This window comes from Phalangium opilio, unplaced genomic scaffold, assembly GCF_054372755.1.
Source record: "Phalangium opilio isolate 3A_F unplaced genomic scaffold, DU_Popi_V2 ptg000011l_1, whole genome shotgun sequence".
NCBI lineage: Eukaryota > Metazoa > Arthropoda > Arachnida > Opiliones > Phalangiidae > Phalangium > Phalangium opilio.
In genome coordinates this window covers 4,446,381-4,470,554 of record NW_028324147.1, presented here as the reverse complement: position 1 = coordinate 4,470,554, position 24,174 = coordinate 4,446,381, and the positions used below count along the sequence as shown (strand labels likewise).

The 24,174-nt window shown below is 36.1% G+C and overlaps 2 protein-coding genes across 2 annotated transcripts in view; one reads left to right on the top strand and one right to left on the bottom strand.

Moving 5' to 3' along the window:
• Positions 1-24,174, top strand: part of LOC149709972 (coiled-coil domain-containing protein AGAP005037) — a 353,484-nt gene that overhangs the window by 238,012 nt on the left and 91,298 nt on the right. The window contains exon 6 of the mRNA XM_089858532.1: positions 22,154-22,338. Within this exon, the coding sequence (XP_089714658.1) occupies positions 22,154-22,338 (185 nt within the window). The remainder of the gene's footprint in view (positions 1-22,153; positions 22,339-24,174) is intronic.
• On the bottom strand, positions 10,341-11,372 carry LOC149709973 (uncharacterized). The gene is made up of 2 exons (XM_089858603.1): positions 11,268-11,372; positions 10,341-10,647 (listed from the first exon to the last, which is right to left on the bottom strand). Exons 1-2 carry the CDS (start codon positions 11,344-11,346, stop codon positions 10,379-10,381), a joined length of 348 nt encoding a protein of 115 aa, XP_089714729.1. The 5' UTR covers positions 11,347-11,372; the 3' UTR covers positions 10,341-10,378.

Genomic DNA, 24,174 nt, shown 5'->3' with positions numbered 1-24,174 from the left:
TCGTATTTTTTCCACCTCCTCAATACCACCCACTAACTTATTAAAAGTTTGGGCTGCAAGAGTTAGCGGTTTGCGCGGTCGAAAATTACTTGACCCTCGAGCGACGGCTTAAAATAAAAATCCGTTTCAACCACGTGACACTTGTGCAGGGGTGGGTCTTCGACCCCGATACTATTTTTATTCCCAGAATTCCTTGATATAGTGGTTAGTAAACATCACCCTTTGTGATCTCAATCTCTTCCTGTGACCCAACATCCGATATGTGGATGGACCCAAAGATATCAAATTTATATCAGTCCACCAAATTTGGTCCATATTGTTTGGACCCATATCTTAATTTAAGTCTGTGTTGTAAACATCCGCATCGTCTTAAATTAAGTAAACAAGGTGATCAAATACACCATACTCTATTTTACCCCCCGACTTTCGAAATTGAGCTATTATGTTGTGAAATAAGAACTTTACGAAACCATTTTGATCAAATAACTCTAGACTGAAAGTCGATACGAAGTAGAAACTCTTGTTTTGAAAACGTTTTGAAGCTCGCTTTCTCTCTCACTCTCTCTCTCTCTCTCACTCACTCACTCTCTCTCTCCCTCTCTCTCTCCCTCTCTCTCTCTCTCTCTCTCCCTCTCTCTCTCACTCTCTCTCTCACTCTCTCTCTCACTCTCTCTTAAAACAAAAGTTCTTTGGACGTAGGAGTGTGTAAGCTAGGCTCTGTTAATTTACGTTCGCCTTTGACTGGGTGTCATTTTGCGCTTTGCCAGCAAAAAAAGAAGATAATTCTTAAAATAGAGAGGTTAGGCTGTAAGCGACATCAATCGTTAATTCGAAGAGGAGTAGGAGGGAGGGCGAAACAAAGACCTCGAAAATTCGACTCTCGGACGTCAAAAGATTGAAAAGGAGCTGGGCTGGCGCGATGACGTATTTTTAAGAACTGCTTGACGCGGCATGAATAAAGGAATTGCCCGATTCAGTTGAATTCATTACATGGCTTGCTTTTTTAAGGATAAAACATAATGGAGCATTTTAACGCGAAGTTAATGAACTGCACTGTTGTTTTAAACTACAAGTATTAGATAGTTTTGAATACAAAGTTGAAAATATTTCTGAAACAGAAATAAATACGTCTGAATCGCCAATAGCCCTCGATACCCTCTGTATAACCAGGGATAGATTTAATTTTAGAAGTAGGAATGGAGAACGGTTAGTATTTACTTCAGTCCGACTCATAGACCACCCAGTACAGAGCCCCTCCCTCCAACACGTAACGAAAAGTTTAAATTATCTTATTGGCTCACTTCAACTACGTTTTGATCACGTTGCTGACGGGGACGGCGAAAAATACGTAATTCCTTTTTACCTCTGTCGTTATGATCATCCGTTCCTTGGAAGGGGGTCCGGGACTTTGACGCCCGCCCACATTACTCTGTTCTCTATTCCTACTTCTAAAATTAAATATATCCCTGAAAACAACAATGGGATTTTATAATTTATAATCTAGCCTTTATCCTTAATCACCAAGGGGCTTTATTTCAATGGGTAAAGATATCAATGCGTAGATGGAAGACCACAGCTAACAGACAGCGCCCTATACTAACCTGACCACATTAGAATATTTGAACCGACTTGTTTATCATTTAATAACTTCCACGATAACTTACTTTGGTGCACGAGCTGGATTAAATGTATTCCAAGCCCCTGTAACTCGAGTCAACGCCACGTGGTAGTCAGGGGTAAGGGGGCTGTTGGCAGGGTTGAATTTTCCAGCAGAATAACCTGGTCCTCCTATTCTATCACCGCCATCATTCCATTCTGCTCAGCTATAGGGTAAAAGGTATAGGATACGGGGCGGCGTAGGGTCTCGTAATACCGGAAAAACGGTCGGTCTCGGGCATCCAATCAATGTCCAATGTCGCCTGACAGCCAGAGATTGATGGGTTCCCTACGCACCCCAATCCCCAAAGCCCCCAGAGTTCAATCCCAGCGCGATATTCCTTGTATAATTTAACCCAATACTTTTATACCTATAAGTTTGATTCACCTTGAGTTTACAATGTGAAACAAAGCTGACATGTATTGCCGAGACGTATGAAACGGGCAGTGTTATTTTTCCATAAGAATGCATCACAGTTATGACATCATATCACCCACATCCCTTTTTCGATATTGAAATAACGAAACTAACTTCATGCCTCAATTTATTTTTCGCATGCATTTTCAAGTATTTAAAACTATGGTAATCAAAATTAAACGCTATTACCCCCTTTTAAGTAATTGCAATTAAAACGTGAAATGTCACTTACTATAGAGTAATGGTCGTTTCCCGGCTTTGACTGTATTAAGGTCTATAGGCAAATAACATGAAATGCCATTAGTCAAAATCACCAGGGATAGATTTAATTTTATAAGTAGGTATGGAGAACAGAGTAATGTGAGCGCACGTCAAAGTCCCGCACCCCCCTTCCACGGGACGGGGGAGGGGTATGAAAGAAGAGGCGAGTCATAGCGACAGAGGTAAAAAGGAATTACGTTTTTTTCGCCGTCCCCGTCAGCAACGTCATAAAAACGTAGTTTAAGTGAGCCAATAAGAATATTTAAACTTTTCGTTACGTGTTGGAGGAGATGAGCACTCTTTACTGGGCTATGAGTCGCACTGAAGTAAATACTAACCCTGATATCACGTACAGGTTCTAATCTGAATATTTTTAATATACACATTAGAGCCAAAAATTCAATTTTATATATCTATAACTATACTCAAAATTGTTTTTGTTTTTCTGAGTCACAATATTATTGTCTAACACCCCGAAACACGTTGTAAAATTTCTCCAAGCTATATATTTCCTTTGTGTCATAAATGTAACTTGTTCGTATACTTTCTTTACTGAGTTGGCCGGGTTGCCCTATAGGATAGCGAGTCCATTGCGAGATTGGTACCTCTGTTATTTTGTAGCGGGGGGCGTTCGATTTTGATATCGTAATAACAACTTGTTCAAGAGCTATTTTTCCAATAAGGTTCCAGCGGCAAAATAAAAGTGGTTAGATAAATCAAGCGTATTTTACGACCGTAACATACGATAACTTTAAAAAAATATATATATATACATCGAAACCATATATAGAAAATGTCGAAATATTTTTCGATTTTCTAAATGCGTTTCGTTTTTTATCTTTGATCTTTTTTTCTTTTATTTCCGCATTCCTTACGTTTCATAAGTCTTCAAGGCTACTTTCTCGAGCTGGCAGCACTGCTGCTTTTTTGGGGGGAAGGATTTGAAGCCCACAACTCAATCATAATGTTGTGTGTATTGGAATTTTCCAAGGAGTAATTTTATTGGAGTGATATTGAAAGTGTCCTTAAGTGTAAACGTTAACAATGCCCCCTGTTTCTTAAAAATATAAGATAATTCATAAGAACTAGCTTTTTTAAATGGCGCTAGGTGGCAGCACTTAACAATCACATACCTGTAGGGGCATGCGCAAGGTACTGTCTTGCTAACCTGATTAGAAAATACTGCAATGCATTCTGGGATGGACTGGTATCTCTCCCTTAATTCCCCACGATTGCAGAAACAAAATTTTATTTTTCGCAATTTTTTTGGGCGTGTTCTTAATTACAAGAAGAGTTAAGCCTAATTGTTGTTTAGGTAGTATTTTTGACAACACCAGCCACCTTTGGATAATAAAGATAAAATTATTTGGGGATTTTTTTTTAATCTGTAAATTATTCCATTTTAAACCAGTGGAAGGTTAATTCTCCCATCCTGTAATTGCTGGAACTGTTTTTCCCCGCTTTTAGTGTTTCACAGGGAATAGCGCCCAAATTTATCTTATCGTTAATTGAGTTGCACTTTTGTAAAAAAAACTAAACCGGGTTGATTTTATTCTCTAAAGTAAATAAGTTAAAGCAAAGGCATAATAAAAGTAACAGAAAGTTAGTTAAGGCTTTCATTAACATCCCAAAGTGTTTACGAAGTGTTATGTTTGAGCTGAGATCCGTGAGATGTTAGTGGGCCATATGCGACAAAGAAAGTCTCCCAAAGTCCCTCGCGCACGCTCCTACATTTTGCTGTACGGGATTTGTTAAGTGCTGCCACCTAGCGCCATTTCAAAATAGAAGCAAGTTCTCATGAATTATACTTTTAAGACACAGGCCCAATAGCATTGTGACATTGTCCACGTTTTCGTTCCATACTACCCTACCAAAACGCCATTAAGGATGCTTAGCTGGGACGACCTCGTTGCTGTACAGTAGATGGCGGTACAGAGGTTACGTTATAGGTATTTTAAGATGTCTACTCCATCTCACCTCGTTTCTCAAAGTAAAATTATGTTTACGGCGTACTTTTGTCAAAAATCTCTAGCGTCTTTAGTAAAATTTCTAATTTTGGTGTGTTACGAGTTTCTTTCGAAAGATATACCTGTATGTAATATTCTCCTAGCCAATCAAAGGTTAAGGAATGCTAGTACATCGATACTAGGGAGCGAAAGAGAGAGTGGCCTCATTCTTGACTCAATCCCAAGAGGATGGACGCGAGCGAGTTCAGTCAGAAAATAGTTTCCATTAAATTATTTCACAGCCTATCAGGATCGGATCCATTATTTTCAAAAGCCCCCCCCCCCCACTTTTACCCTATATATTCCTACACAAGTGCACTTTGAAGTTTCTATGATACGTATATTGATTTAGCTTATAGATTTTCAGTTTAATTTGGTAGTGTGTGGGAAGGTAGTAGCGTTAATAAGGTTGTCCATGCGCGTGAAAAATAAAATAATGGTTATAAAGAAAAATAAAAATAAAGGTAGCCTATAAGGTTGGTTTCAGTTTGAAAATGCATTGAGTTTGAAGAATGGAGAAATATAATTTAGGTGGTATGGTTTACTGTATTTTTAGATTGGTATTGGGCCTAGACCTAGTAACGTTCTAAAGTTAATTCCTGTTTTTTTTTTTTTTTTTTTTTTTTTTTTACTAAAAGTCAGTCGGAGTTTTCTGTATTATAATACGTATGTCGTATGAATTAGCCTGCATTTTTCAATAGAGCAAACTCAGATTGTGTACGAGCGAAGAATTTTCATCATAGTTTGAACTTAATTTATTGAATATTGGATTTTCTTTTCCTATTTTTTTTATTTAGCCTTTTTTTTGAAGTTTTTGACTCTTGAAAAATAATTATTCAATTTAGGGAATTCCTTCTTTTATTTTGTGATGAACTAAAGGTAGGAATTGATTTCTTTTCTCAAGTTTATATTAATTTGTGGAAAATATTGGAGATAAAAACTGTGTAAAACAAATTTGACTAAATGATTTTAAAGATTTTAAAATCAATTTGTATCCCCAGTCTTCTTAAATTAAGAACAAGAAGACAGGACGCTCCTTGATTGGTCAAAGGTGCTTTCCACCCTTTTCAAAAAGGTCAATTCGACCAGACGTTAGGCTTAACTATATCACTAAGCCTTTTCAAATATTGTATCAGAACCATAATTTGAATATCCAATGGTACGCGCTTATATAAATAACTGTCTTCACGTGAACATCAGGAAATTAAAATTTTCATTTTATTGGGCATCATTCGAGCGAAATAATCTTGAGAAATCTTTTTTTTTTCTAAAATCCCGTCCCGATTTTGCGCGCGTCAATTTCTTTCTTCCCGCCAAATATACGCCCATCCTCCCTCTTCTCTCTCTCTCTCTCAATTCAGCCGCAATTTCCCGCAAAAACCAGCTTTTCTATATCCTAATCCCTATGTAATATAAGAAAGTAAAAGTACATTACAATATACACCACAGTGTAGTATACCAAAAAAAAGGCGCCAACTTTCTCTACATCCCACTTGACTTGAGAATGGTACTACTTTCTTTCGTACCAAGATTAATATAAGGTATTAATGCGCCTCAACTTTCTTTATATTGTCAAGTGTTAGTGAATAGAAGTATAAGAGTAAGAATTGAAGACGTTTTCGTTTTTTCCATTCTTTAGGGTGCCGTATTTTAAGGGGTGATTGCGCGACAGGGGTTATTGACACTGGGAGAAGGGGTTTATTTGGGGTCTTCTAGGCTTTGGTAAGGCTGTAAGGTGACGTGGATTGTACGTACGCGTGGGAGGAGCCGGCCTGTCAAATGCTCTTTGTTCGTTTTTACCGAAGGAAAAACCCGCTGAGACGAAAATGCTAAAAGAAGAAAAGAATTCTACAAATCCTCTTTTTATTCTTAAAACCCCCTTTTCTACCCTTTTTTATCACTATACCGCCACTTTTAATATTCAGTCATTTCTTAGTGTTTTCTTAGTTTTCTCATTTCAAAGGAAAAAGAGACAAAAATGCCTATAACACTGAGTACCAGCCAGAAATATATTACGGCGTTCAGTTCAGTTCACATTGTATCGCAATTTCATGTTCAAATATTTCATCAGGGGGTTGTTGTAAAGGAGACGTATTGCGATGTGAACCAGTTATATACACAGCGAGCCTAAACTCAACACAGTTTGTGAAAAAATGGGTAGAAGGGTTTAATGTCACGTGGGTTACTATTTGTATACTGAGGAACTATTTTGCGCCCTCTCTCCAACACAAAATGAATTATTTTACAAAAATCTCTTACAGTCCACGGAAGCTTGTTTTTCTTATAAATATTCTCACTAGATGGCAGTTTGTAGTGCCAGTTTTTACGGGAACTCTGAATCTTTGATGCCATTTACCACGTGGTAAGCGATAACTAAGTTTTAATCATCCCTTATCATCGGTCATCTCTTAACAATTCCTCCTTGGTTAAATTTTTGATATTTTTAAAGTAAGAAATATTGGGTAGTTTGGGAAAGCTACCATCTAGGGGTTAGGACTCCATATATTTCCTACGAGCCCCTGTAAAAATGTTTCACCCGCTTTACACCAGTGTTCGCGGTGAAGTTATGTGCGAACGGGTTTCAATATTTAAAACCGAACGAAATACGTGCCTTTTTCCGTTTTTACTTATTTCGTTTTAAATTTTGTTTTCTCTTTTTCTATAGTTTTATTTTGAATATATTTCCACGTTGCATGTCTCGCGCTGAGTTGACGTTCTGTTTAGTTTTTTGTTTCGTGCGTTGCCTACATAAAGTATTTTAGTATTTTCTAGTGTTTTTTTTTCACCGTTAAGCCTTGGTCACGCTAATGATAAACCTTAAGGCTAAGCCTTTTTTCCCCCTAGAATTTTCTGCTCATTTTTTGGGCCTTAAAATTACCGTAAGACGACAGAAGTAAAAGCCCGGAGCGTTGGTTTTTTTTACCATAAGTTTATAATACATAAGTATGGCTGGTATCTAGTGGCATTGGAGCTTAAGCAGAAACGATATAAGACTGTTTTTTAATGAAAATATATGGTTAAGGCTTTCAAACTTGAAATTCTAATAACACCGTTAATGCCTGAAGGGATACCCCAATAATACTTGGTGAGAATATAGTATTATAAAACGTTCTTTAGGGATGACCCCCGGTGAACCAAATTTTAATAAGTGTTGAAAATAGAGTTAAAATAACCTAAGATCACGTTGCTTGCAAACCAAATAATTACTGATACGTATTGATTAGCATAGGAATAATAGCTTAAAACATATATTATAGCATAGTATTACTAACCTATTAGTGAGACTATTCAAAACAGTCTTTAGGGATAACCCCCAACCAATTTGGTGATTTAGAAATATACGTTATTAGGACGTGCATCAAAATATGTTCTAATTCGGAATCTCAAGCTTAAAATAGGCCTAAAATTTCAAAATCATAGTAATAGTAACCGAGGCTTAGCAAATATTTGATGATTTTTTTCAAATCGTTTGCTTGTAAAGGGTGTTGACCAATCAGATATTTAGCTATAAATTGATGCAGTGCTGCCAAATAACGATTCTTCCCCCCCCCCAAAAAATAAAACGAAAGGATCTAAAAATATTTCAATTCTGTTTCCGGAATATATCTCGGAATAATACGTAGGCTTAAGTTCAACCCGTTATAGTATAAATCACGGTTAAAAAGGCAAATTTTTCTGTTGATGTCGAGTCTAGCTTAAAAAGCGATACTTCATACTTTCCCTTTCAAATTGCCAAGCGGGAGAAATTCGAATTTCGAAAAAATACATCATTCGGGGAGAAAGAGTGGAAGCTGCCTTTTCCTAGCGTAAAAAGTGGAATTTTTTTTTCAAATTTTTTTTCACACCCTTTAAGGCGCCGACAAGTAATTTGACTTTATAACGTATACATTTATTCCTATACTTAAAAATAAATTATGAATAATGATTCGCTGGTTTTCCAGTTCAATTTTTTCTTGACATGGTCGCCATGCATGTAAAGAATTTTAATTTTCTCCGTCTAGAATAAAAAATATGTTAAATTAAAAATTCTAATTGGATTTTCACAATTTGATATTTTAAATTAGTATTTTTTGACAAGGGTATATTAAATTATCAAAATATTGATTTGATTTTTTCTTGTTGAAGGGAGATGGATGGGGTTTTGATTAATTTAGGTTGTTAATTAAAATGACTTAAGTACAATGTTGTTTTAATTTCTTTTTTTCCTTCCGGAATATTTTTAAAGTAAGAAACGATAACTTAAATTGCGTTAATTATTTGATTTTTAATTGAGAAAATTAATTGAATTGAACATAAATTATACCATTTTGTTATAACACCGCGTAAAGATGTCGGTATTAGAAATAAAAACCTCTCCGAAACTACCAAGCTAAACCTAAGGAAAAGGATTGAATTAAAATTGTTGGCTCCTGTTTATTCTGCCTACACGATCCTGAGCTTCGCTAAAAAGTGAAGGTATAAAATGAGGAGAGGCGAGGTGGAGTGCTTGGTAAGCTTTAGCTGATTTAGCTCATCGCTCAAAACCAACAGAGCGGAAAACTCGGATAAAATATCTCTCGCTAATTGATGGAATAAAAATGAGATCCATAAATATGGGAAAATTCATTAGCCTTAACCCTTTTTCCTTGAATTTTCCTCGCTTTTCCTGCGACTGTAGCTTTACTAGCTAGTCAACTTGTACGAAGTTTAAGCTAGGGGGGGGGGGGGTGAAACGTAGCAGCAAAAAGACTTTTTAATATTCCTAGTAACCATTGCTTGAATTTAGTTAGTTGTACCATGAAAATCTTTCAAAGGATGGAATTTTGTTTATAAAATATTGGAATAATTCAGAAAGTTGTTTATTTAGTTATTTGTTGCTTTTTGTGATCTACACAGCCACAATTCGTTAATTTTCGAGTTTGGAACGAATTGGATCACCAGTGTTCATGGTTGATATCAGTAACGCCATAAGTTTATAAGATATGTTCCTTCCATACGTATGACACTACCTATACTTCGTAATGCTACTGAGAGACTTACAGCTCGAGCTAGTTCTAGCAGAACGACGGAAGAGAGAATTGAAGTCCTACACTCGGTGGTGGTTAATTTTGCATGCAGGACTTCCATCTAGGTCCTATTATAGTCTGCATTACTAAGCCTTTGACAGCAGCGCCTCACCAGGCCTGCGTCGCTTTACCTCGAATCTATGACCTACCTCATTCGCTTCATGACAAGCTCCAGTTTCTAAGTTACCAGAGATTAACAAACTTATGGAACGGAACGTATCTTATGAACTTTGCACTTAATCACATTTATTATTATTAGGAATAATTCAATATTCTTGCGTGAATTTATTTAATTTCAAAATTGATACGGGGCCTTAAACAAAGTTGGGTTTGGAGGGAAGGGGGAGGAAAGGGAGTAGAGATATGGCTTCTTTTGTTCAGCCAAAATCGCTAATAATTGATCGGGTAAGAGAATTAAGCTTATTAAATGAACGACACTAGTTCTCTGTTCTGTATATATTAATAATTATATTAAGACGCATTAGAAGCAAATTTTATCGCTCGAAGTAATACAGGGTTTTTCTGATAAGTCTGGATGGCATAAATTAAGCCTGGGGATGTTCTTTGGGAAATAAATTTTGAGTCGAAAATGTAACTTCTATCTCCATTTTGTTTACCACAAGGGACACTGTTTCAAATCGAGTTATGATTTGAAATTATGTTTTAGGGATGACCCCTTAATTAAATAAATTAGAAATCATTGTCTTAAATTAAATTTAAGGGGTCATCCGTAAAATACTATGTACAATCTTAACTTGATTTGAAACAGTGTCTCTTATGGCAAGCAAAATGGAGATAGAACATAATCAGTGTACGAAGTATTGGTGAAACGCGTAAACAGTGATTAGTAATGGATGGTTTAGGTATAATTCAAAATAATTTTGTAGTCAAATTAATTTGCATTGCTATTTTTATTTATTCCTTGTTTGTTTTTTTGTTTACAAAATGGGAAAGGGTTTTTTAATCTGTAAACAAGTTGTCCCCGTGGAGATTTACATTGAACCAGCTCTTATTCTATCAACTAATCCTTCAATTCCATTGGCTATATTTCTTTCTACGTTTGTTACATCTTCCTGTACGGTTGAGACAAAGCGCTGTGCCGGGCTATTGGCGCAACAAGAACACGATTTTGGTAGCGTTACAACGCTGCCTGCATAGGTGTTCAAAGCGACGCAAACGACACACGGCGGTTCTTGTGGTCCAGTGCAGTTAGCAGCATCGGTAGCTGGCGTAGCTTGTCGAACGGTTCTTGCTAGCGGCACTGTTAATCATAAAAAATAAGTGCTTTTAGATCTTAACTAAATTCATCAAGGCAGGAATACATAGAGCTAAGTGGAATGATTGTTCCTTCATGTCTTCCATGTTAAGTTCTACGCGGGTTTTGTGGGCCGGTGGCGTCTTTCTAAATGTGATTTCATTGGTTGGTAGCAACGCGAGGTCAGGTGCGAGCGCGAGGTGCAGTGGAATAGATTATTCGCTTTGGTAAAATTTGCAATACATAATGATTACTCTGGCTCTAACTACAAAATCCTCCTAAATACCTTGAGAAAATGACTGTACACAATAATTCCTATTGGATATATGCATTCCAGTTATTGTAACTTATGTTTCATGGTAGTGGAATAATTATGTCTTACGGAATATAACATTACATTTTGACACTTTTACAATATATACTTTTAAGTACCTGCTCCTATAAGTTTGCTTTGCCTCTTACACTAACGCACCGCGGGTTAAACACTTCTACAGGCGTTGTATGGAAAATACATTATAAGCTTTGCCCCTAAATGCCGTCTTACCCTCAATATTTAAAAATATATTTTTAAAATTAAAAATAAAATTAAAGCTATTTAAATCTAATTAAAACATAATTAAACTTACTATTTTTAGCGTAGGTTACTCTCATTGTCAGAGCGGCGATGCAGGTAGCTACTACCACGAAGTATATTTTACCTCCCATATTTTTTTCAGTAATAATATAGAAACAACGTTGATATTATTGAAAATACAAATTCAATTTGGTATGGATATGAAAGTTCCGGGCCTTTTTATACTTCAGAAACAATGGTAGTTATAAAAACCAAGGCCTTCTGCACTCTGAGATTAAAAGTTAGTCACACCTATGGACAAAGTAAAAAATAAAATATGCAGTGCGTTATCTCGCAGACTTGCTTTTCAATTATGAATATATTAACAGTATAATATAATGTATCTTTTTATATATATTTGTTTTTGCAAATATTTAAAAGGTTTTTTGCACCCGTATCTAAAACCATTCCATCCTGAATTCGCCAGTTAATTATATTTTAATTTTTATTTAAAAAAATATGCTTTATAATTACTTTCATATCGCTTAGCAAACCGCATGAAGTAAAAACAATTTTTTTCTCTTAAACCTCATACAACCAGGCTTTTGAAATGGGGCTATTTGAACATGCCAGTGATGCCACTAACCTAAATTACTTCGTAAGCCTTAAACTTAAGTTACATCAGTTACTCTATCTCTCATTTCACACCAAGTCCTATCGTTCTGATTACCGTGGCTCTCAATACAGGACCAGAGCTGTGCACATAAATAGAAAAACCCTTTAAACAAAAGAGGGTCATCGTTGACTAATAATGGGTGTCGAGTATTGTTTCCCATTCTCTTTTTCATCAGTCTCTCCTTTCTCATCTAATAATCACATAGATCTCCACCCAACAAACCTGAATACACTGCATTCTTAACCTTTTATAGCCTTACTCGCACCTCTCCTTAGCTTCACCTATTCAGGGCTGATACTGGTCGAAGGTGTATGGACGGTTTCGGAGGAAGTGTATAACAACCTTTGATTATTGTTGTAATTTAGTGCTGGGAAAGGTGGAGATTATCTTACATAACCGATCTATTGAAATTGTCTATAGATACACAAAGAAAACTATACGTCTAGACTTCTGCAAAAGCAGACGCGATATTAGAAAAACTTTTACTTTTAGCAAATCGCCTTTTTGTTTACTCGCCACTAATGGGAGACGACCTTATAGGGTATGTACCAAACACGAAGATCAATATAGATTTCTAGGCCTAACGTTAAACCTAATACATGCCAAGGCCTAACGTAACGTCTCCTTTTTCTTGTATCAGAGCAGCCAGCAACCATCCAGGACAATGGTCGGCCCCAATCTTTCAAAGCTATAGTGTATAGAGCGTGTTTCTTAACCTCTAGACGTTGTTCTCCTTTTTGTTGCGGATAGCTTCGAGCCAACCAAAAGTGTTAGGGGAATTATTAATAGGACTGTTCACGAGCCGAGCTGAGCGAGCTTTTTAAAAGCTCGGCTCGGCTCGAGTCAAAAAAACGGCGGCTCGGCTCGAGTCAAGCCGAGCTGGGTCTTGGCTCGGCTCGAGCTCGGCTCGGCTCGAAAATGATCGAGCCGAGCCGAGCTGGCTCGATTAACATATACATGTTTTAAAAAAATTGCTACTACCAACGCCAAACTTGAGAATGACTATAAATGCCATCCCATGTTTAGGAATGTAGTGGTTCAGTAAAACCCGCTCTTTAAAATATGCTCAAGGTTAGAGACGAGAGATTTTTCCCACGCTTTATTTCCTGTAAAAATACAACGGAACGCTAATGGTGGAGAGAATAAAGACTAAAAGGAAAGCACTATATCAGTGACTAAGCTCGCGAGCCGGCTCGCGAGTCGGCTCGGCTCGATGCCTATTGGCTCGGCTCGGCTCGACCATAAAAAAGCTCGCTCGTTAATTAATCGAGCCGCAAAAGTGGCGGCTCGGCTCGGCTCGAACTCGGCTCGCTCGTCACGAGCCCGAGCTGGCTCGAGCTCGTGAACAGTCCTAGGAATTAATTACCCTTGTCTCTTTTCATCGCGCCTAGATTAGAGCACGATCGTTGTTAGTTTTTTGGTAGCTTTTAGGCCTTGGTAGACCAAAAGGTATTAAGATCTGCTTGATTTCCTCTATACCTTTTTTAGTTTTCTCTGGCATTTAGAGCTAGGGTGGATGTGCACTGAGATTCGGGGGAATGCTGATGAAAACGAAAGTCAATTTGAGAGATTTAAATTTCGTTTTAATAACTTCTAAATTAATTTATGGGTTCCTCTCATTGCAAGGACAGTAATGGTTAGCTTAGCTGTATAGCAAATTTGCAAAGGTGATCTTTAGTTAGTTTAAATATGTGACTTGAATTAACATCTTTCAGCTCTAAGCCTAATGACAAAGGCTTAACCTTGCAATCATTGTATTTATATTACAAATGCTCCAAAACACTTTACAATATATATTCTGAAGGTTCACCTAAAATGAGTGGAAATGCTTCCAAATGGTAAGCCTTGCACTAGTTCTTCTACCATTCCACTGTTAATTCAAAGTAGAGGCAATGAAACTAAAGGTAGAGACGTAGGCTTGTAATTGTCTTAACGGTACTGTCTGTATCCTAGAGAACACCTCCATTACTTCAAGTAGCTCCTAACATTTAGGCTTAACCGAGCGTGGGAGTAAAATCGTGTATCTTGGTTACTATAGCTCCAAAGTAAAAAGTATTTTCTTGCTAGATCTTCTTACAAGGTTACGACATAGACACAGACATTGGGGGGGATATATTCTGGGGACCCATAGCCCCGGAAAGTTGGCCCCCTAATGGCTGAAAGTCCATAACTCAACTAGCCTTGTTAAGGGTTTGAGGCCAAAGAGCTGGTGATAAATGGTGTAGAACTCAGAGGCGTCCCCGGCCTAATTATTGTTTGCGAGAGAAAAAGGAGCCTCACTAAGCCTTTGCTTCTCTGTATATTCTGTTTTTCTTAACACCAACTTTCCACCCGATCAGAATCAGCTTGAAATTTCACCACCTGCGAACCTGATTCCCTTTTATTTCTAAGCCTTTGTTAAGGGACATAAAACGTAGCCCAACTTTGCACGTGGTGTCATTTCAAGATGAAAATTGCGCAGCTCAGTAGCTGTGTAATTGCTTTTTATTCTCAGGGTTTTTTTAACAAGGCAAAACTTTCTCGACTTAAAATTTTTATTTCTAAGTGTTGGATGGCCCTGGGGTATTTAATTCTTGCATTTTGAATTAGCAAAAATAAAACTTGAAAAGAAATTTTTACTTCCCATGTCACCGATAGGCGTCGCTAGGGGATAACAGTGTTTTAAACATGTCATCATGAATCTTTTTGAAATGTATGAAGTAATGTATGAAGTAAACGAATAAATAATATCAAACAGTACAGTTACTGTAAAAATCCCAATGGAATAGCTTCAGTAAATAACTATTTATTTATTTATTTATTTAATATTAACAATACAGGTAATTCCATTTCATCGTTTAAACACAAGTATGATATTTAACTTTCCATATAGTCTAGACCCAAAACAAAAGCCACCGAAAATCCCCTTAACTTAGAGGCTAAACCCCAAAGGCAGTAAAACAGAGATGAGTAAGGCTAAGGCAGAAGGAGTAAGGCGACTTTTAAAATCTAATTAGAAAACTCCAGCTCGTAGTTTGTATATTACTCTGCGCTCCCACAAAATCCTTTCTTTCAAAACTCAGGCCTCGTTGCTTACTCGTCCAATTAACAAAGTTGAATATATAACAAGCCAGAGTTATTTATTAACCGTGTTCTTCACCTCAAGAACAGTTTTAATTCGGCTTAGATTGGTGGACAAACAACATACCGAGTCGAGTTGTTAAGAAGGGAGTGGGACAAGTCAAGAATAATTAAATTTACATTTTCTCAAAGAGCCAAGGCCTAAGGAGTGAATGCCTTTTAGGCTAAGGGTTGATACTTCAACCTGCAGTAAACCTGTGGTCGAATTAAATACTCATTCGAGTCGGCTACCTACTTAAAATTCGAAAATTACAAATAAGTAGCATCATTATATTTCGAATATACCAAGGCTTAACGTAAAAGGATTAAATTTCGATAAACTAATTATTCTAATTGTTTAAGGCAAAAGACTAAAACTAGTTTTCATTAAAAGGTCTAATTTGAAATTAATTGAGTTTATTTGGAATTCGGTTTGTTATTCGTCACCTCTGACCTTTCGACTATATTCACTAATCACGTGACACGACGTAAAATCTTTTTTAAATTCAAAATCAAAGGCTTAACGAAAAATTTTATTTAATATATTGGGTACCGTTGCTTTAGTCATTACAAACTTGTCTACTAGTTAATTAATAATGGGTTGTAAGATTTGCGTAACGCCATATTCACTCAGACCCTGTTAATAGAATCAAAGCCAACGCGTAAGGAATTTTCACACCGACTTCCACGTATCATACTAATTAACTCAGAAATAACGGATAAAATTTATTTGATTTCACCCTGTAAGTTCAATAAATGCTATCCTACCATATGGGTAATATCTAACTGATGTAATAACACCTATTAAGAGAGTTCTACCTGCACCCTTCTAGTAATGACATGGAATAACTGGCAGAAAACCTCTTTTAAGAAAAAAAAATAAATTGGCGCTGCACTTAAAGGTGACGTTGGGATAGGATTCTTAGAGGATAGCCCTCGAGCGCCACCTACGGAGAATTTCGATAGACCTTTTCTGTTTATTTCGCCAGCAAACTCGTGTCTTACTTTAACACTTTGAACCGTTTTGGCTGCTGGAAGCTGAACTAAATTTTGCTCGAGACTCGTATCGAAATAGTCTATTGAGAAAAGCGCGATATCTTGAAGAAAATAGTGAGAAAGTCCATTAAAGTGACCTTTTCTATCATGCAAAGAATTGAATGAGTGATGGAATGAAATTCTGCTCGAAAGAAAGGTCTTAGCCATTTCAGTTCTCCATTTTCTCCAATTCCAAATGTGACTTCTCTCTCTAAAAAAAAAAATATATATATATAAATTTGGTAAGTAAAAAAATACCTATAGAAAATCTTGATATAGAAAATGTCTTGAATTCCTTCGAAAGCCTTACTTAAGCCTTAAGGCAATGTAAATTTTGCTAAAAGAAAATATTCCAAAAAAAATTCATTTTATAGAATAATTTAATGAAAGGTGTTTCTATATTAATTTAAAATTTATGTATGAATAGATAATTTTAATGATTAGAGAAAAAAAGGGGTAATTATGGGGCCGAAGTATATTTCTATGGGGAAATCAATTTTGAGTCGAAAATATAACTTTTTTTTCAGTATTAAAATTAGATTTAACTAGTCCAAATATATCGGAAATTTCCCCAATTTATTTGCAAGTCTAAACTATGGTTTAAAAATGGAACTACATTTTCGCTCTATAACTAAGGCTTTTGAGTCAATTACTTAAACTTTCTATTATCAGTCAGTATCTTTAAATTAGTTCTAGCAAAACATTTATTCGTGCTCTAGTGTACCCCAGAGCACGCAAAAATTACACCCTGGTGTGTTCTAAGTGGTATTATTCTTCAGAATTAGATTGCAAAAATAAAACATAGAGTAACTCTATCTCTGTGTTTAGCGTCTCAAAGGGGTTGTAAAGCGACGTTACACCAAAGAGAAAATATTATACCAAGGCGAACTTCCGCCGAGGGGCAGGCAAGCCAGTCTCAGGTTTAAATTTAAAATTTTAGTTTATTCAGTTAACTAATTAAAAGGGTTTGTACATTCAGAATATTTAGGGTAAAATTGGATTAGTCTGATTGAAGAAGTGACAAGCCCCTCGACTGTGCTATTAAGAAAAAAAATAATAAATATACTTAATTATATCTAGAATACACTAATCATTTAACTTATAGGTAGTTGTTTAGCGGCTTGGTTTAACCCAAAACCATAGAATGAAGGTAGGAAATTTCTTATTAAATTACCAAGAACCCATATGCAATCTTTGAACGTTCAAAGGGTCTTAAATGGATTCTTGTTTATAAATACTTATTGATGAACCATTTGTTTTAATCGTTTTAAAACATTGAACTTTGACCCCAAATAATCAAAAAAAATCCCACGTGATCATTTAAGACTAACACTTCTTAACTTACCAATTTCACATTGCATGATTCCAAAAGTTACTCTGTAGGTGTTGGCAAGGTCTTTTAAAAAAAAACCTTCCCTCATAATGGCGGCATACAATGCCATTCACCAGAACGAAGTAAAAACTATAGTATTAAATCTTTCTCGTAACTTACTGGAATCCTATTTAATTTGTGTTAGGCTTAACGGTTTAAAAGAAGTTTATAAACCCTAACCTTCGCGAGAGAGTGTATTTAAGGTAAAATAGAGGTCATAAACAATGTTGCCATCCAGAAGTCGTCTGCTTTTTATTATCTCAGTTATTTTACGATACGATCTTTCGTTAGTAGGGTAGAAAACACATTTTGTTGCTAAGCCTTTGTCTCTCTCTTGACTGTTTTTCTCCGTGTCTGGAATTCGGAATTTCTTAAAGCGCAAATGATCGCGAATTATGGGGACATAAGAAACCGACTCTTCCTCACTGTTATCCAGTGATACAGTCTTAGTTTCAGTTCAAATCCAGAATGCAACGCTATTAAACTATAACCTTGTTTAAAACATCTTGGCGATTTTCAGAGATTAGGCTTAAGTGCATTGTAAATTCCGGATGATCCTTTTAGACGTTGTACAGTTATTTTTAGAGAGTTCCTCCTTCAATGAAACTATGTTCGCACCGTGTTTGTTAATAAGTTAAAGGCCGTGAAGCTTGGAATGTTTGAATTATATCAACCGCGTTTTTCAACTTCCCGCCTTTATTCTAATTAATAATTTCAACTCAAATGCAAAGGCCTCACCACCCTCATCTTGTTTATTTCTTTTAAACGTCTGGTAGTTTTCCTACTAACGTTTTGTCGCTAACCCCTATAGTTGACAGAATATACTTTTTATTTTATTAATATATCAGATTAAATATTGCAAAGTATTATCGACCCAGCACCTCGTTTTTAGCAAAAGTTTAGAGGTAGTTAAGCTAACAAAATCAATTTTATGGGTTTTCTTGCAATTAGTACATGGACTGTCTATTTACCAAAAGGACGAGAATTTTTCTCAAAAATTGACAAGCCATTAAAAGTGGGCTGTGTTTCATGAAAAAACAAAATGCATTTGAAATTTCAAAACTTTCAATCTTTAGGCTGATTTTTGTTTTCCCGTCTTTTAAGTTGAAAAATTAATTCATTCTAGTCCCTTTAGCTAGTCCTTGATTTAATTGGCCTTGATTGTATAATCCAAATATGTTTTATCTCATTTACCAACAAATAAATCTGTTGTTGGGGGTTCTAGGCTAAAAATAGGTTTAGAGTACTGAAGCCTTCCAAAGTCTTTATACCTCTTAGTAGAAACCCTACTACGGTTTGGTAGCTTCTCATATATATAGCACCCCCACCTATGATGTAATACTCTGGCACGTGTGGTACGCGCTCACCAAATCAGAGGCCAAGAAAGACAAGATTCCAAGAAAAGCTAAGCCTCTCCTATTAACTGAAAATGTTTTTCTTATTTAGCGGTTTATATTTTTAATGAAGGTGATGTGATATCTGCTAGATAGAGTTGTTGAAGTACATTTTTGTTTACTTAGTAAATAACAATATAATAGATATGGAAAGAGAAGCCGCTCTAGCGAGGTTAGTTAGTAAATTCACAGACGAGTTAGTCGCCGCGTTGAATGACCCTTCAACGTTACCGAGGCGTAAGTTGCTTTGTTGTATTTGAATTTTGTACGTTACAAAGGCTTAAGGTTCAACAAAGGGTGAAAGTCTTTCTTGTTTTGGTGAGGGCTGTTGAGGTTTATGTAACGTTCGTGATTGTTATCGAGATAGGACAGACGTTGGTGTATTTTGACTAGAATATTGACATTGTGTCTGGTTATAACCTCATCATATTCGTAATAAGTATGGCTAGAAATAAGTATCCATAGTGTGCAGGTAAGTGTTGCCAGTCATTTGTGTGTGCAGTTCAACCGCTATCTACAACAGACTGAAAAGCTTGTAGTATTCTGTTCGATTCAGTTCCGAGGTTCTCTAATAACAAATTATTGGCAACTCTGAAGCGCATGCGCAGTTAAAGTTAAGAAGCGGGGGAGGAAATTTCTCTAGCCCCTTTAGTGGACACGGCCTATTTCTAGCATGCATCCGTCATAAAAGGGTGGAAGTGCGTTTCGTCTAGGTTTATTTGGCGTAGAGGGGCGTCCCCTGGTGGCGAACTTGTCAGAAACGTAAGACATCACCCGCTCTGATTTATACCTCTACCCGTAACCGAACTCGCAGTAGGTCATGATTTTATTGTATTGCGAGTTGTATGATAAACTTCTAACAGATGGCGTTGCAATATTTTACATTTTGTCTCGCATGTACCATGCCCCTACGGCAGACCCAGACTTACGCATTAAAGGGTTATCTGTAGCGAACAAAAACATCCCGAAAAACAGCAAATTAAATCTGTTATACTAGTTACACAGACGAGAAGAGAGGTGTAATGGCTTAGGATTATTAAGTGGATTCTGCTTTTTTTTCTTTCTTTCTTTTGCTAAGCTAATAAAACCAGGTACCCGTGGAAAAACAATTTATTAAAGGCTATAATTTTTCCTACCCCCCTCTTTTTTTTAGTATAGCTGAGTCGACCAGACTTTTGCTGGTTTTTCTGTTCAAAGTAGAATCTTTTTATTACCAGGCCAAAATCTAATTTGCAAGAAGGATACGATGTAGAACATGAATTTACTTTAATTCATCTTGAATATAAGACAGGGCTGATCATTTCCAATTATTTTTTTAAATCCAAATGCATTTTACAGTGAAATTAATCGATCTTGATTTATTAAATCATTTTCACAAAGATATTAAATAAATTCATTACGTCGAGAGTACGGTGATGGGTTAGCTGGGCTTTTCTGTAAGAGATATTTCACCCGTTACCAAATTTATCGCTCGCAAACATTGAAGTACTTAACTCCATTCTACCCCTTTTGACTATCTTAACAAATGACTTGAACTAATAACACTTGACGTTGAAACTAAGTACTCTTCCACTAACTTATCCATCGACTGGAGAGAAAAAAAATTGCCATCGTAATCTATGGAAAGTCGTTAAAATCTAATGAGTCGAAAGGTTGTATTAACTTGAATAATTTACTCAATAGCTATTAACCAGCTCTACATCTGGATTAAACCTTTTACCGAATATTGAAAAGCGTGTATGACATAGACAAAAATTTAAATTTCTAATATTTTAATTGGAATTTTTTTTTTCACTTTTATATAATTCTTTAGGACAAAGAATAGATTATGTAGGATAATATCGAACTAAAAGTTTCTATAATATAGGATTTAAAGCTTTCATAATATAGGATAAGATAGAGTTAAAAGTTGTCATAATATAGGGCTAAAAATTAGGCTATATAGGATAACATAGATCTAAAATTTAGGTCATGTAGGATAATATAGGAAATATTTCATTACAGGTTAGCTATACAGGGTGTTTTTGATAAGTCTGCCATAAATTAAGGAGGATGTTCTTTGGGAAATCGATTTTGAGTCGAAAATGTTCTATGAAATGGAGAATTTCCGATCAAATTTTGTGATCCAAAAATTTAGAATTTATTTGCTGGTTCTCTGATACAGATATCAAATATATGCTGCCGTTATGGGGTAATAAATACCATTGCATCCGTACATATTTTACTCCTTAGCATATATTTTCTGTGTTCTAAAATTTTCTACTAAAAAAAGGGATAATGAACTGATCTGGAATGTCAAAGGGATTATCTGTCCAATTACCCATCAGTAAAGACGCGCTATAGATAACGTTTAATCTAACCCTTATCGAATTTATTTCCAATAGCAGATCATTCAAGGTTGATTATGGAGGCTCTTTCCTCGGAGCCCCAATCTGAACCCCCCAATGATATCCTGTTTTAATCCAATCAAGGCGCAATCCCGTCTCTTACCCATTTTGATCAAAGCAGCTATGGTTGAAACCCGAGTAAGTTTTGGGTTGGGTGTCCATGGGGGAACCCAGTTATAAACCATAATCCGAGCAATTACCTTAGCCTCCTAAATTCGTAATCAAATAGGGATTTAACAGTATAATTCGACCCCTTTAACCCCCCTCCTATGCCCCCCCCGGAACCTGAACTTAAGCCGTCTTGGCACGAGTTGATAAGGCTTAACCGAGGCCTAACGCGTTCCACACATCACCCAAGATCCCCATAGAGGTTACTGTAAAGTTATTCCGGGTTTGTGGATAAGTAGGCCTTAGGCCTTGGTTCGCTTCCTTCGCAGAAATCCAGTTACAAGTTAAGATTTTTACTTTATTGTTGGGGAGGTAATGCGAGTCGCGAGGTACGGAACCGATAACGGAAGATTACCCGCTCTTTTTAACCCTTTTTTATACTAAAGTTTCCCGCCATTTCAAGTTTGCAACCTTTAGGAAGCTACACTAACGCATAACTTTTTTAATGCATTAGGCTTAACGTGTTTTTTACAATGGTGCATACTCCGAGTGGAGTATGATTTTTGTAACCATGGCAACCATCTTTCCCGGCACTCAGCGATCCCCTCTTATAATCCTATAGCTACATCTTCATTGATTTTTCAGGCGAAGATGGAAGCACGTGGTTTTATTCTAATTTGCGCGCGGCATCTGGCGGGAAATGTTCTTAAGCCTAATTAGGCTTAAACACAGAGTGTACTTTTGAAGTTAAGATTCTTGTTAATTAACAGTATTAGCTATTCTGTTTAAAATTCTAACTCGCGTCAGAGTATTGTGTATTTGTTATTTGTTTTGTCTTTTGTTTGATTACGTTCCATTTAATTGATTGTGTTTATTTTTATTTATTAGCTCATCAAGCTTCTCTCAAACAAAGCGGCGAATGGGTGGATGCCGAACTATCGGGACCAGATGGTAGCCAATCGGGTCGCAACAGCCAATCATCGATGAGAAGGTCACAGCCAAGGCGTCATCATTCGGTCGCCAGCGAACACATGTCAGCCGCATCCAATACGAGGCTCGCTATGGATCTAGAGGTGAGAGCCAATATTAATTAAATATAAATTTGATATTAATTGACGTATCATATCTTAAATTACGCTCGTGAAATAGAGTTATACTTACATAAATTAATTTAAAAATGGCGTCGATAAATATATTGAACCTTGCTTCATTTTTCAAAACCAATATCTTACTGATATACTACTTAATACTTTCTTAATATCGACAGAAGTTTGCTTACAGATTTTTATAAGAATTAATATTTCAAATAGAATTATTTTTAACTAGGCATACAAACATACTTTCAAAACTGAACCTCAAAACGGCCACGTGGTTCTCAACAGTTTTAAATTCCCGCCATTTCAAAGCAACCTAGATGGCGCTAACTCCCCTAAAATGATCGATACCTACTCTACTCCTTGAGCAACTTGTACGCGACCATATTCATAATGATAAACCAGTCTAAGGCAGGAAATTTTGGTGTCGCATCCAAGTTGCTAAAACACTGTAAATCACTATTGATCCCTTTACTACATTGTTCAGTAGCGACACCCGGTGTGCATTTCTTTTATAACCAATATCGAATAGCAAAAGTCGATAAAGCTTCATAAGAATGTGTGTAGGAGTTCTTTCAACCGACTTTCAACCATAAACACTCATATATATTGCGATTTTAACTAATTGTTTATTGTATACGACCAAATTTATCCTTGGAGAAGGGATGTTTATAATGGAGTACAAAACTTTATAGGGCTAACACCAGAGGGCCGTAAAATTTACCCACAGTACCCCTTGTTTTTGATTGGGCATAGATTATGCTTTAGATGCCACCTGGTTATATCAACAAGAACTACCATTTACGCGTGACTAAGCTAGTAAAAATATTTCCACCAATAGATGGCTGCACTCAATTATTCCCACAACCTTTAAAAGCATGCTGGGATTTATAAACTTACAACTTCAAAATACACTTATGATATACCTTAATTACTAAATAATTTTTAACACAAGGTAATAACAATGTCGGGTATTTAATGATTGCGAAGCAATTAACAATACAATACTCGGGACTCGGAAAGTACTTACTATTTTAAAACAAAGCCCATTTTAATTTTCTAGGCGCTAATTAATAGGGGGGTATTTTTTTTCCCAAGCGAGTGTCGAAAATTATAATGCCAAAATATCTTAGAGAGAGTCCTTTTTGAGGAAAGCCATTAAAAAGGCTTAATGACTTGAAAAGGGGAAGGGTAAAAATTTATTAGACAATTAACGCTTGGCTCGAGAACTTTACATAAAAATTAGTCACCGTGTAATTAAGTCTTAGAGAGAGAACGTCTTCATATTTTTCGATGAGCGTTAAGGGGCTTTTAGTCGCGCCCAATTTGGCGTTAATACGCATCGAATATTTAATATTTTAATTAACTATTAATGAGGATTACTAGTTCGTGCGTGGGATGGTTTCTTTCTTTTTTAATTAATATTTGGGTTTAAAGAGTTAATTGAGAATTTAAAACTACCTCGTTAACATCTTGGTTTTTGCGTCTGGTTTTGAGTTCAAGGTTAAGGAATGGTGAAGTGTTGTGTGTTTTTTTAATTTGAAAGGTAAAGGTATTTAAATTAGTGAGTTTTCTTTATTATTTCTTGAAGAAGAGTGGGATGGAGTGGTATCCTATAACATTGCCTTCAAAATGGCCTAACAATCATTTTTAAATAGCTTTATATCAATTATAATATCATTAACAAAATTTACAAAAATTATTCTGATGATTTTACATAATTTTTATAATTTCCCTGCACCCTTGCATTGGAAAATGAAAAACAACTCATTTTACCATCTATTTAAACCACAAGGAAGCTATTAAAATGTAGCA

Bases quoted from the DNA above. Each gene is read 5' to 3' on its own strand.
- LOC149709973 (XM_089858603.1), bottom strand. From the start codon at position 11,346: ATGGGAGGTAAAATATACTTCGTGGTAGTAGCTACCTGCATCGCCGCT. The intron at 10,648-11,267 runs GTAAGTTTAATT...TATGATTAACAG, and splicing joins AGTAACCTACGCTAAAAATA to TGCCGCTAGCAAGAACCGTT.